Source organism: Neopsephotus bourkii, unplaced genomic scaffold, assembly GCF_033783945.1.
Source record: "Neopsephotus bourkii isolate Nb327-2 ecotype Australia unplaced genomic scaffold, CSIRO-AGI_Nbou_v1 NB_1515, whole genome shotgun sequence".
Lineage (NCBI taxonomy): Eukaryota > Metazoa > Chordata > Aves > Psittaciformes > Psittacidae > Neopsephotus > Neopsephotus bourkii.
Genome location: NW_026901991.1, coordinates 1 through 14,319, shown reverse-complemented (window position 1 = coordinate 14,319; position 14,319 = coordinate 1). Strand labels below are relative to the sequence as shown.

The 14,319-nt window shown below is 48.6% G+C and overlaps 1 protein-coding gene across 1 annotated transcript; it reads right to left on the bottom strand.

Annotated features, from left to right (window-relative positions):
• Positions 1-5,013: 5,013 nt before the first annotated feature.
• Positions 5,014-12,792, bottom strand: LOC133221185 (uncharacterized). Its single transcript, XM_061369893.1, is given in 5 exon segments — positions 5,014-5,204; positions 9,643-9,742; positions 10,262-10,840; positions 11,393-11,552; positions 12,712-12,792. Coding segments are annotated over 4 exon segments (1,029 nt in total). The 5' UTR covers position 11,552; positions 12,712-12,792.
• Positions 12,793-14,319: the final 1,527 nt, after the last annotated feature.

Sequence of the window (14,319 nt, the reverse complement as noted above, 5' to 3'; positions counted from 1 at the left end):
AGGTGGACCACTGATGGTAGTCAATATGGCCAAGGCTAAGGTATTGTTTCAGGGAGTCCTTATATCTCTTCTTTGGGGCACCTCTCTTGCGGCTACCGGTGGCAAGTTCACCATAAAACACGATCTTGGGGAGGCGGTGATCCTTCATTCTAGAGACGTGCCCTGCCCAGCGCAGCTGCAATTTCAGCAATATGGCCTCGATGCTGGTGACCCCTGCCTGTTCGAGGACAGTGACATTAGACACATAGTCAGTCCAATGGATGTTTACAATTGTACGGAGGCAGCGCTGATGAAAGCGTTCCAGGAGTCGCAGGTGATGACGGTAGATGACCCATGATTCAGACCCATAGAAAAGAGTAGACAATACAATGGCTCTGTAGACACTGATCTTTGTACTTTTCCTCAGGTGTTTATTACACCAGACTCTTTTATGGAGTTTTCCAAAGGCTCTATATGCCTTTGCTATTCTGCTGTCTATCTCTTTGTCGATTGTGGCATCCAAGGAAATGATGCTTCCCAGATAGCTGAACTGCTGAACTGTCTTAAGGTCTGACTCACCGATGGTAATATGGGGATGACGATAATCTTCTTGCGGTGCAGGTTGGTAGAGGACTACTGTCTTCTTCAAGCTGACTTCCAGCCCAAAAACCTCAGCCGCCTCCGCAAAGCAAGTTGTTAAACGCTGCAGAGCTGCTTCTGTGTGGGCAACAAGGGCGGCATCATCAGCAAAGAGCAGTTCACGGACAAGATGGTTTAGGGTCTTAAAATGGTCTTGGCCACTATAGAGACAGTGTATTTGAGCTGACCAGATCTGAAGGAGGAGCTTCTGGAGGGTGCAGATTCCTGGTTCACCAGTGGCAGCAGCTTTGTTAAAGATGGTAAACGATGCCATAACTACAATTTCAAAGGTAACAGAAGCTAAACCTTTACCCTCTAACACCTCAGCACAAAAGGCAGAAATAATAGCCCTGACTAGACCCTTGGAGTTGGCAAAGGACAAGCAGATAAAACATATGGACTGATTCCAAATATGCCTTTGGTGTAGTTCATGCACGTGGAGCAATTTGGAAAGAATGAGGACTTTTTAAATACCCATGGAAGACAAATTAAACATGCAGCAGAAATTCTATGATTGTTAGAAGCTGTACAGTTACCCAATGAAGGGGCTATCATACATTGTAAAGGACATCCAAGAGGTAACTGATCAAGAGATCGGAAATAATTTGGCTGATCATGAGGCTAAACGGGCAGCAGAAACAGAAAGAGTTGAGGTGATGTCCTTAATTCCTGACAGTAAACTGGTAATTGAGCAAAATAAACCTAGGTACTCTAAAGAAGATATGAAACTACCTGAAGACTTGGAAGGACAGGAAAATTAAAAGGGTTGGATAAAAATACCTGATGGGCAAGTAGTGATTCTCTATAATCAATTATCGAAGTTGATACAAGAAGAAAATAACAAAACAGACTGGGGAAGTAATGCTTTGTATAGACATTTAAACAAACAGATCATAGGAAGCAATTTCTGTACCATAGTGCAATTAGTGACAAAACAATGTCAACTATGTCTGAAAAATAACCCTAAGACTGAAAACAGGAATCAGGTAGGGACAATTGGAAAAGTGAATTATCTGGGACAACAGTGGCAAATAGATTTTTCTGAATTACCTAGAAAAGGAGGTTATTGATATTTGCTGGTATTGACAGATACTTTTTCAGGGTGGCCAGAAGCATTTCCTTGCCGGACAAATAATGCAAAACAAGTGATTAAGGTGCTGTTAAGTGAAATAATACCTCGTTTGGGGGTACCAGCAACTATGTCCTCTGACCGGGTACACATTTCAGTGCAAAATTATTACAAGAAATCAGCAAGAAATTGGAAATAGATTGGCAATTCCATGTTCCATACAGGCCTCAGGCCAGTGGGCAAGTGGAAAAACTGAATCACTTAATTAAACAACAGCTTGGGAAGATTTGTCAAGAGACTAAGTTGTATTGGTATCAAGCATTACCATTGGCCTTATTGAGAATCAGAACAAAACCTCGGTCAAAGGAGGGAATTAGCCCATTGAAGATTTTATATGGAAGGCCATATCAATCTTAATTTAAAGGAGAGAGCCTTCAAGAAGTAAGAGAAGGATACCTTCAACAATTCTTGGTAAACTTGGGAAAACAGTTAGAAGAAATAAATGGCAGAGTGTTAGGGACAAGGGCCAGAGGTTTAGATTATCCTATTCATCCTTTTAAGCCAGGAGACTGGGTTTTTATTAAGAATTTTGCAGGTGATCCCCTAGAAGAGAAGTGGAATGGACCATACCAGGTATTACTGACTACCTTTACAGCAGTGAAGATAAAGGAACAGCCTGCTTGGATACATTATTCAAGAATCAAGAAGGCGCCAGAACCAGAAACACATCAGAACAGAGAAAAAGTATGGCGCGTTGTGTCTTCAGGACCCACACATATGAGACTACGTCAATCATAATTTGGACTTGTATAATAATAGGTGTAGAAGCATGGAATCAAAATCTGTATCTGAGATTGATACAAAATGTTACTCATGTCTTAAACAAGAGTGATTGTTGGATCTGTACTCAGCTACCTAAATCAGGAGAAAGACTGGATATTCCTTTAATTGGCCTCCCTATCCCCTTTAATACAAATTGGAATAGATTATGGAGAGATCCAAGGACCATACAAATTTACAGGTTTTAAGGATACAAGACTCAAATATGTCAGAAGTTAAATGTGTAACCACTAAAAAAACTCTTAATTAAGGCAACATGTCAGTTGGAAATTACACATATTGCAGCTGGTCCATGCAGCTTTACCTTCAAAAACATTTAACTGGTTATTGGAATATTCCTGAAGGGAAAGGGTGATATTGGTTATGTGGAGAAAATGCCTATAAGGCTTTGCCTCCTAACTGGAAAGGAGCATGCACAGTAGGAGTAGTGGTTCCAAACTTTACAGTAATTGACATTCATCCCTCTGGAAACTGGGTTCGGAGTCTTATTAAAAGAATCAAATGAGGATATGATCCCATAGCAAAACAAAACACTGCTTTCCATAGCTTTGTTAGATGGCGTATTCCATCTCTAGGTGTTAGTGACTTAGAAAAAGCAATTGTAAATATCTCGGCTGCAATTGAGGAAATGGGAAATCGAACTGCTGATGCTATTCTAGCATTACAAGAAGAAATAACCAGCCTGTCTAAAGTAGTGCTCCAAAACAGAATGGCATTAGATACACTGTTAGCATCCCAAGGAGAAGCTTGTTATGTAATCAATGATAGCTGTTGTTCCTATATAGATCAAAGTGGAAGAATCACGACTGATCTAAAGGAAATGTGGATACAAGTTAAAATATTTCATGAGGTGGCACAGGACAACACCTCATGGGGATTTGAGGAAATTTGAGAAAAATTAACATCATGGATCCCCAGTCTCTCCTGGTTGAGACAGTTGGCTTTTACTGTATTTGTAAAAATAGGAATGGTTGTAATTACATGCATAACGGTCCAATGCTCCTTTTGGTGTTGCAAACAAACCATGATGAACTCTGACAAATGGAAGAGAAACAAAATTAAGCATCAAATAGAAACAGGGGAATACTTCAGGAAACTTCAAATAAAAATAAAATAACTCAGTTGCAAGAGAATTTGCAATAGGACAAGAAAAAGGGTGAATTGAAGAGTGGGGTTGATTGAAGAATAGGGTGGATTGAAGAATGGGGTTGATTGGAGAATAGGGTTGTAAATAAATAACCTCAAGAACCTTGGGTTTGTTAGCAACTATAGAGAGAACGAAAATTACAAAGTAAGATTTTCCAGAATCACCTGGTGGTTACTGATATGAGTTTTCTCCAAATCAGTGCATGGCAGGTTGCAGGGGGTGGTAGCTTCCTCTTCCCACCTCAAGCATCACTGCTGTGGACACAACATCTGGCAATAATAAAAGGGGAACCAAAAGGCAAACCAAGGCCAAAGCGCTGAGCAACTTCCCATTGGAACTCACCACCCCAGGATGGCTGGGATGTGGCTAGTGCTACTGTACTGGAAACAGGGGATCCTCAGATAACAGTGGGCAAAACTGCTTCTGCCAGCAAGCATGGAACCTATGTGTTTTCCCAAAGGGAAGCTCAGCAAGTTTTAGAGGTCTAGTTATTTGGTTTCATCCAGCTATGTTTTTCCCTTGTTTGCAGGAGGTAACATGACCCTTTATGCCTTCCAAGCTTCCCACCGCCCAAGCAACATCCTCAGACCCCAAAATACTCCTGCTGGGATGGGGAACCCTCACTCTGAGGGAATATTTGTGAGCTTTGCAATGACCTTTACAACTGGAGCCCCAGCAGAACCTCACCTTCTCAGCAGCACCCTAGTCCCCAGCATGTGTGGGGACCCCTTGCATCACCAGGCCCTGAAAGCTGGACTCCAGCACCCTGACAGCCATGCCTTGGCCAGGAAGACACCCCATAACCCTGTCTGGTTGAAGGCTGGTAAGACATGTCCCTGCTCAATGAGTTTCCTAGCCTGTCCCCAGAGCCCCTCGTGCTGTGTTTGTGAAATCCTGGCTGCCATTACCCAGGCGAAGTGTGTCATACAGCTATGTGTCACTCTCCTGCTGAGGGACCTCGAGTTCACATTGGCACTGCTGGGGACTGGAGGCACCCCCAGCCAGCTCTCTCCTACCCCTCCGGTCCCCTCTGTGGACACCCTAGCTCTGTCCCCGGTGTCCCCCTGGTGTTTGGGCCCCTCGAAGCACTCCGGCTGGAGACGGCAGCTCCCCGGGGAGCACCCCCACTCCCGAAACCCTCTTCTAGGGCTGAGCATCCTCCAGGGGCAGCAACCGGGGACTGTGGACAGCGCATCCTGCCAGGAGCCAGCACGGTAGGGCCTGGACCAACATCCAGGATCAGCGCATCCTCCCCGGGCCTGATCCCAGTGCGTACTCACCCAGTACTGGAGCAGCTTCCGGTAACCTTTCCCAGGGCATACCCCGCGATCTCCCCGCCCTAGGCCCGCTTTCTGCTGCGGTACCTGGCTCGGCTCCGGCACGGCTCCGGCACAACCCCGCCGCCGCGCACCCGGGCCCTTCCGCCGCTGCTGCTGCTGCTGCTGCTACTGTCGTCGCCCTCCGCGCCGCGCCGCGCCCTCCGCGTCGTGCGGGAGCGGCCAGGGCCGGGCTGTGCCGCACCGCGCAAGCCTGGGAGATGTAATCCCCGGCCGCCAGGCGGGGCTTGTGGGACTTGTAGGAGGCCAGCCCACCCGGCCCTCAGGCATCTTAGGTGTCTGTCCCGGTGTACAGCTTGGAGCATCGCAAGTCCCTGGCATCTCCCCTGCGGAGAAGGACTTGGGGGTGCTGGTTGATGAGAAAATGAACATGAGTCGGCTTCAGTGTGCGCTTGCAGCCCAGAAAGCAACCGTATCCTGGGCTGCATCAAAAGGAGCGTGACCAGCAGGTCGAAGGAGGTGATCCTGCCCCTTTATTCTGCTCTCGTGAGACCTCACTTGGAGTATTGTGTACAATTCTGGTGTCCTCAACATAAAAAGGACATGGATCTGTTGGAACAAGTCCAGAGGAGGCCACGAGGATGATCAGGGACTGGAGCACCTCCTGTATGGAGACAGGCTGAGAAAGTTGGGGCTGTTCAGCCTGGAGAAGAGAAGGCTGCGGGGAGACCTCACAGTATCACAGTATGTTAGAGATTGGAAGGGACCTCAAAAGCTCATCCAGTCCAATCCCCCTGCCGGAGCAGGAACACCTAGAGGAGGTTACACAGGAACGTGTCCAGGTGGGCTTTGAATGTCTCCAAAGGAGATTCCACAACCTCCCTGGGCAGCCTGTCCCAGTGTTCCGTCACCCTCACTGAGAAGAAATTTCTTCTCAGGTTTAAGTGGAACCTCTTGTGTTCCAGTTTGTACCCATTGCCCCTTGTCCTTTCATTGTTTGCCACTGAGAAGAGCCTGGCTCCATCCTCGTGACACTCCCCCTTTATATATTTATATACACTAATAAGGTCACCCCTCAGTCTCCTCTTCTCCAAACTATAGAGACCCAGCTCCCTCAGCCTCTCCTCATAAGGGAGATGCTCCACTCCCTTCATCATCTTAGTTGCCCTGCACTGGACTCTCTCCAGCAGGTCCCTGTCCTTCTTAAACTGAGGGGCCCAGAACTGGACACAATATTCCAGATGGGGTCTCACCAGGGCTGAGTAGAGGGGAAGGAGAACCTCTCTCGACCTACTAACCACCCCCCTTCTAATACACCCCAGGATGCCATTGGCCTTCTTGGCCACAAGGGCACAGTGTCGGCTCATGGTCATCCTGTCGTCCACCAGGACCCCCAGGTCCCTCTCCCCTACACTGCTCTCTAACAGGTCGTTCCCCAATCTATACTGGAACCTGGGGTTGTTCCTGCCCAGATGCAGGACTCTACACTTTCCCTTGTTATATTTCATCAAGTTATTCCCCTCCCAGCTCTCCAGCCTGTCCAGGTCTCTGGATGGCAGCACAGCCTTCTGGCGTGTCAGCCACCCCTCCCAGCTTAGTGTCATCAGCAAACTTGCTGATAGTACACTCAATTCCCTCATCTAAATCGTTGATGAATATATTAAATAATACTGGTCCCAGTACCGACCCTTGAGGCACTCCACTAGATACAGGCCTCCAACTAGACTCCGGCCCATAGACTACAACTCTCTGGCTTCTCTCCTTCAGCCAGTTCACAGTCCACCTCACTACCCGATCATCCAGACCACACTTCCTCAATTTAGCCGCAAGGATGCTGTGGGAGACCGTGTCAAACGCTTTGCTGAAGTCAAGGTAGACCACATCCACCGCTCTGCCATCATCCATCCACCGTGTTATTTCCTCATAAAAGGCTACGAGATTGGTCAAGCACGACTTCCCCTTGGTGAAGCCATGTTGACTGCCCCTCATAACCCTCTTATCCTTGATATGCCTTAAGATGGCCCCAAGGATAAGGTGTTCCATCACTTTCCCAGGAATGGAGGTGAGGCTAACCGGTCTATAGTTACCCGGGTCCTCCTTCTTGCCCTTTTTGAAGACGGGAGTGACATTTGCTTTCCTCCAGTCCTCAGGCACCTCTCCCGTTTCCCAAGATTTGGTAAAGATGATGGAGAGCGGTCTAGCAATGACCTCCGCCAGTTCCCTCAGCACCCGCGGGTGCATCCCATCTGGACCCATGGATTTATGGATGTCCAGATTGCTCAACTGGTCTTTAACCCATTCCTCATCGACTAAGGCAGACCGCTCTGTTGACCTATCCTCATCCGAGGTCTCAGCGGTACAGGGCTCTTCAGGACTGCCTCCGGCAGAGTAGACAGAGACAAAGAAGGCATTCAGTAACTCTGCCATCTCTGTATCTTCTGTCACCAGGGCACCCGCCCCGTTCATCAGCGGGCCTACATTGCCTCTGGTGTTAGTTTTACCTGCCATGTATTTGAAAAAGCTCTTTCTGCTGTCCTTGACCCCTCTCGCCAGCTTTAATTCCAAGGAGGCCTTAGTCATCCTAGCAGCTTTCCTACATCCTCTAGCAGCAGCCTTATATTCTTCCCAAGTGGCCAGCCCTTCCTTCCATGACCTGTAAACTCTCCTCTTCCACTTGAGCATACCGAGCAATTCCCTATTTAGCCACGCAGGTCTCCTGACTCACTTCCTTGACTTCCTACGTGTCGGGATGCTCCGATCTTGAGCTCGGAAAAAGCAGTCCTTGAACGTCAACCAACTATCTTGGGCCCCTTTCCCTTCAAGCAGCCTACCCCATGGGATTTCCCCTAGCAATTGCTTGAAGAGGCCAAAGTTTGCCCTGCTAAAGTCCAGGGTTGCGATTCTACTTGCTATTCTACTGACCCTACCACACAACATCCTGAATTCTACCATCTCGTGGTCGCTGCAACCAAGGCAGCCCTCAACCTTCACTCCTTCAACCAGACCCTCCAGAAATTTCCTTAACCCATTCCTCATCAACTAAGGCAGACCGCTCCGTTGACCTATCTTCATCCGGGGTCTCAGCGGTACAGGGCTCTTCAGGACTGCCTCCAGCAGAGTAGACAGAGACAAAGAAGGCATTCAGTAACTCTGCCATCTCTGTATCTTCTGTCACCAGGGCACCCATCCCGTTCATCAGCGGGCCTACATTACCTCTGGTGTTAGTTTTATCTGCCATGTATTTGAAAAAGCTCTTTCTGCTGTCCTTGACCCCTCTCACCAGCTTTAATTCCAAGGAGGCCTTAGTCATCCTAGCAGCTTTCCTACATCCTCTAGCAGCAGCCTTATATTCTTCCCAAGTGGCCAGCCCTTCTTTCCATGACCTGTAAACTCTCCTCTTCCACTTGAGCATACCGAGCAATTCCCTATTTAACCACGCAGGTCTCCTGACCCTCTTCCTCGACTTCCTACGTGTCGGGATGCTCCGATCTTGAGCTCGGAAAAAGCAGTCCTTGAACGTCAACCAACTATCTTGGGCCCCTTTCCCTTCAAGCAGCCTAGCCCACGGGATTTCCCCTAGCAATCGCTTGAAGAGGCCAAAGTTTGCCCTGCTAAAGTCCAGGGTTGCAATTCTACTTGCTATTCTACTGACCCTACCACACAAGATCCTGAATTCTACCATCTCGTGGTCGCTGCAACCAAGGCAGCCCTCAACCTTCACTCCTTCAACCAGACCCTCCTTGTTAGTGAGGATGAGATCCAGCAGCGCACTTCTCCTGGTTGGCTCATCCACCATTTGCATGAGGAAGTTATCATCCATACACTGGAGGAACCTCCTGGACTGCGGCTGGGTTGCCGAGTAGTCCTTCCAGCAAACATCAGCGAAGTTAAAATCCCCCACGACGACCACGGCCTGTGACCGTGAGGCCGCTGTCAGCTGCCTGTAGAAGGCCTCGTCAACTTCCTCACCCTGATCCGGTGGCCTGTAACAGACCCCCACAACAGTATCGCCCCTGCCAGCCTGCCCCTTAATTCTCACCCACAGACTCTGAACTCGCTCATCATCTGTCCCCGGACAGAACTCAACGCACTGTAGCTTCTGTCGCACATAAAGAGCAACCCCACCACCCCGCCTGGCTGGCCTGTCTTTCCTGAAAAGGACATAGCCCTCCATGACTATATTCCAGTCATGTGAGCTGTCCCACCATGTCTCTGTAATTGCGACCAGATCATAAGAGTCCTGAGAGGGCCAAGGAAAGGGAAAAGGTCAAGGATTTACCACACACAGAGAAGCTCCAAAGCAAACCTCACACAAAACAGACAAAGCAAAGGTCTGAAGCACCAAAATGAATACTAAGAAAGACATGCCATCGTGTCAAGCCAGAGATTTACTGCATGATTTGGGTCCCTTATTGCGTTCATTCGTTACTGCTACTTGGTATCCCCTCTGACCTCACTTAGATTTGACGTTTGCTGCCTGGCTTCCCATTCCACTGCCGCATCACCATTCCAGGGATGCACTGGACAAGGAATGGCATCTGACAAAACTGCAGCTCCTCTGCTGAGACCTTCTACGTGGGCTCTAGGGCTGCAGTTCTGTCACACCTCAACTTTAAGGGGCCGTAAACTGGGTTTGAAGTTGTCACATTACTACAACATAATGGGAGCTTCACTTCATGTTTAGGACTCACCTGCAATCCAGTCGTAGCCCAGGAAAGGACGCACGGACCAGGTGCTCACAGGTATGGTGTATTCTTCAGGGTCAGACTCACAAGTGATGCAGCCAGCTTCCTTTTGGGAAGAAAACAATCCATAAGGCAATTAGCAGACATTCAAAGATACAGCTTAGGAGACAACTGTTCAAATGGGACAGCTGTGGCTGAGTTTGTGGCTGGAGTCTATCTATGCCTCTACCAGTAACTTGCTCAGCAGCCCTTTGTTTTCTCCAGTCACAAAGCAGAAAGAGGAGGCAGGGGACTTGCCCAGGGAAAGGCAGAATAGGCCAGGGCTTTAAACAAAATGCTCCCTGCATCATACATCCCCAAAAATCAGGCCACCTCCGTTGCCCTGGAGGAAGATCACAGCAATAACCTACCCTCCACACCTATGCAAACAAGCTATGTGGCAGCAGCAGCACACCAGGCTGCTCTCCCTGAGAGGTGAATCACATACACAGAGGACAAGGAGTCTCACAGCAAAGTGCTGAAGTCTTCATTTCAAGGGCTAAGGAAAGTAGGGCCTGAACAAACTGCCACAAGCCCCCAGCTGCTAAGGCTGGGAACAGCTCTGACCCCAACTTCCAAATTGCACGGGGAGAACAGAGCAAGCAATGTTCTTCTGAGCCTTTCTCCCCCATCCTTCTATTGATCGATGACAACAAGCAAAAACCCCATTTACCTTTGGCTCTTGGGACTGAGATGTCAGCAAGACTGATTTATGAACTACGGGCTCTCTAACAACCACATGTTGCTTGCTGGTCTCTTCACCTTGGCTGCTGCTCAGTGAAGAGGCCGGAGCACCCTCAAGCTGCTCCTTCTCATGGAAGCCATCTAGCAGAGTGGACTGGCTTCTGTTCTCTCCATGTCCCAGAGGGAAGGATTCTTCCTCTGCACTTCCTTGAGCATGGCCACCCCTCTCCACTTCAGAGGTTTCTCTGCCACAGGTAACGACTGCAGTCACTGGCACAACATTCTTCTCTTTCCCAGGAAAGCTGGAATCCAAACCTACTGCTTCCTGCATCTTCTCTTCTTGTTGCTGTACCCCCTTGTCACTGCTGCTGTGTTTAAGAGCTCAACAGAGGGCTGCTCTGGCTGCGTAAGCTCCAGGTTCCACAGACACCAACACTGCAGGGTCAGATGTAGGCTCCACAGCATCGGTTGGATTTGTCTTCTGTAAGGAGAGAGACTCTCACACCACATGGCACCATTCAGATTACACACACCTTTTGCTAGGACACTTCACCCAATAAACAGAAAATCAACCTCTCTTTCTAGTCTGCTCACCCCTTTATATTCCTGTGGGGAAAAAAGCAAATCTATGTATTATTCATGAGACATTATTTAAGCGCCTGGAGAAGATAAGGAAGGGATCCACTTCCAGAGAAACGCAGCTCTTCCCAATTTGAGGAACACTAACTTTCAGCCTTCATGCTTAGAAGATACAAAAAGTGTACGTTCCACAAAGTTCATTCCTATCTTAGGTTAAGAAACCTACATTCCTTGGGCAGGAACTGATCTCTGACCCCTTTGCAAGAACATGGTGGAGATCACAGGATAAGCAACAAACAGCTACTTTTCTGTCTCCATGTTCCACATCCTACTTTCTACCAGCTCCTCTGTGTCCATCTGTCTCCTTTAGTGCATCACTCCATAGGCAGAGCTGCTGTCTTTCAGACAAGGTCCATTTGCTTCCCAGCCCTTCTAGCACAGACACAACACATACCCTTCTTGTGGGCAAGGGGACAGAGCTTTCAGGAGCTGTTCTCTTATCAAGAGATGCCTTGCTGGGGAGCCTTTTTCTGATCTCTTCCTGCTTCATTCTGAGCCTTTGCAGAAGGTCCTGGTTGGCCTCACGCAGCCTCTGCAGGTGCTCTATCTCCATCCTGTGAAGACGTGTCACTGTAAAGCCAGAGGAAGGGTGAACGACATCAGTGGAAGCATGAAGGGAAGGAGCAGTCCCAGGAGAAACCACTTGCAGGGGACTTCTCATGAACACCACAAACAGCTGCTGGACCACTGGGAGCGTTGATCATTGCTCCTGAGAAACCAGCCAGTCTCAAAGCTTTTTACGTTAAGGACTAGCACCACCGCATACCCCCCTCAGACGGAGTGTCAAACAGTTTGCACCCAAAACCTTGCAGCTGACTGAGCAGAGACAAGAGACTCTCACAAACACTAAGCATGACAAAACTCGCACCACAAAGCCAAAGAAAAGCCATTTGATTCAGAGGCTGATATTTAGAACAACCTTATTCTGCTTGAATGTGCTTTTCAAGCATCCAAATTTATAATGGGATACCAGCAGGATGCTCAGAAGTTCAAAATATGACTAAGGAATATGAATGTATTTACTACAGCCAAAAGAAATACTGAGCCCAAACTGTCCTCCAGTTCTGGAAGGAAGACTCCAAAAGGCTCAATTATGACTAGGCAATTACGACTCTGGCAACTCCAATATCACACATTAAGCACTAAAGGTTATTACCCTTTTATTGGGAGAGAGGGGAGAAAAAGATTACAGATAGATATAGATATAGATAGACAAAAAGATAGAAAGATAGAAAAATAGATACAAAGATAGATAGACAGACAGACAGTTTGAGTGGGAAGCTCTCACACTGTTCAACATGGTGACACCACCACCATCTCCCCTAAATTAGTAGAAAGTGCTGTTTTAATTAAGAAAACTAAACCTACACCCCCCCCCCCTTGCTTTTGGCTTGAGTAATCAATTATATCCTCAAGACAACTCTGTGCTTCTCCAGGACCTTATGTCCCAAAGGATCCCAAACCCTTCCACAAAACTCATCCCATTTGTTTTTGTGTCTGCTGCCTTGACAACTGGACATGAGGAATTAAATACAAGTCCTGTACAACAGCACTGGTTGGAACGAAGAGCAGTGCTCACAGTAGAACTACAATATATCTTTTTGTGATATATATATATATATATATAGTGAGAGGTGCACCACTGGGCATAAAATCGAAATGCCAGTCTTGAGACACTAAAACTGAGCTTATTTGAACAAAACCAGTTCTCACAGGACAATGCCAAGAGCATCCTCTCATCATTGCTCATCGGAAAGCAAATACTCTGAAAATAACATTAGCCAAGGGACTTTCTGGCCGTGTTCTACCAGATGAGACCCTCTCAGCATAATCGATCAGAAGCTGTTAGTCCTTCATGCTCAGAGCCAGGAACTCAGGCTTTAGTCTGAATCCTTTCTGAACAGGAGCTTAACTCCTTGCAGTTAGAAGTCACTGATGGCTGTCCCCGGCGCTAAGCACTCCCCCCTCTGGGATACCGGATTCAAGAAGAAAGCTGTCTCACAAACAGCCACGCAGGGCTCCCCAGAGCTGTTCCTGCGCACACGCGCTGGTTCTGAGCCCCCTGCCCACGGGGGATGGCCCCGGCCACTGTCAGCCTCCCCCTCCCTCGCCCAGAGGCCCGGCAGCCGCACAGAGCCGCTCACCCCCCCCGCACAGCGCTGTGCGGAGCCCGAGTCTCGCCGGGCCGAGCGGCCCCACGGCTGCAGACGTTCCCCCCGGCCCCGGGCCCACCTCCGCGCACCGCCGCCGCTCCCCGGCCTGCTCCAGCCGCCGCCAGGACTCCCCCCGCACGGCCTCGGCCTCGGCCACGGCCACGGCTCCGCCGCTCCAGCGGCCGCCTCCGCGGCTGGGCCCGCCCCTTGGCTCCCGGCATGCGCGGAAAGGTTGGGCCGGGGGAAGCCGGAACCGAGCCGCGGCTGCGGCCCCGCTCCTGCGGGGCTCGGCCCCAGCTCCCCGGGTGAGGAGGTGCTGCGGAGCCCAGCACCCCGCAGGCAAACGGGAACCATCCCAAATTCACGCTCAAAGATGGGCCCCAGCAGACACAGACCACCAAACCCCCATCTGGTTTGGGATGAAGGGACCTTAAAGCTCCTCCAGCTCCAACCCCTGCCACGGGCACGGACCCCTTCCACTGGAGCAGCTCGCTCCAAGCCCCTGTGTCCAACCCGGCCTTGAACACTGCCAGGGATGGGGCAGCCAGTAACCAACTGAGAACAGGCACTGACCACGATTCCAGGCTCTCAACACAGTATTTGCTGACCACGACTTCCTGCAATATTCTCAAGAAATCACTGATCCCATACCACCATTTTTAGTGTAACTTAAGAAGGAATCTCTCAAACTTTCCATTGGATAATTAAGTATTATTGGTCTCCTTGTTAATTTTCACAGTAACCCCACAGATTCAAGGTCACTACTAACACGCAATTTACTCCAATTTATATCATCATCTCAGTAACCATTATACTTACAGTTGAAGACTTTGTATCGCCACACACAGCACGCATCAGGATAAATAGTTTTCCAATTCATCTTTATTTTGGTTTCCACTGTTTACAGCATTGGCACAGGAATAATTCATTCAAATTCATCACCTTAAATACAGCAGAGAGAAAACTCACTGGTAAGAGTAGTTCAAAGAGCTCCACCAACATAACACATGAGAAAAATGAGTAGCAGCAATAAGATAAAGTGCATTTAGTTGAGCTTCCTTAATAAGACTTTGGGGAAGATTTGGTTTGGCATTCCTGTCCTAAGGAATAACTTATCATTCTTTATGACCATCAGAAGAGAACAGGCTCCTTGCTGGTGTTTGTTCCC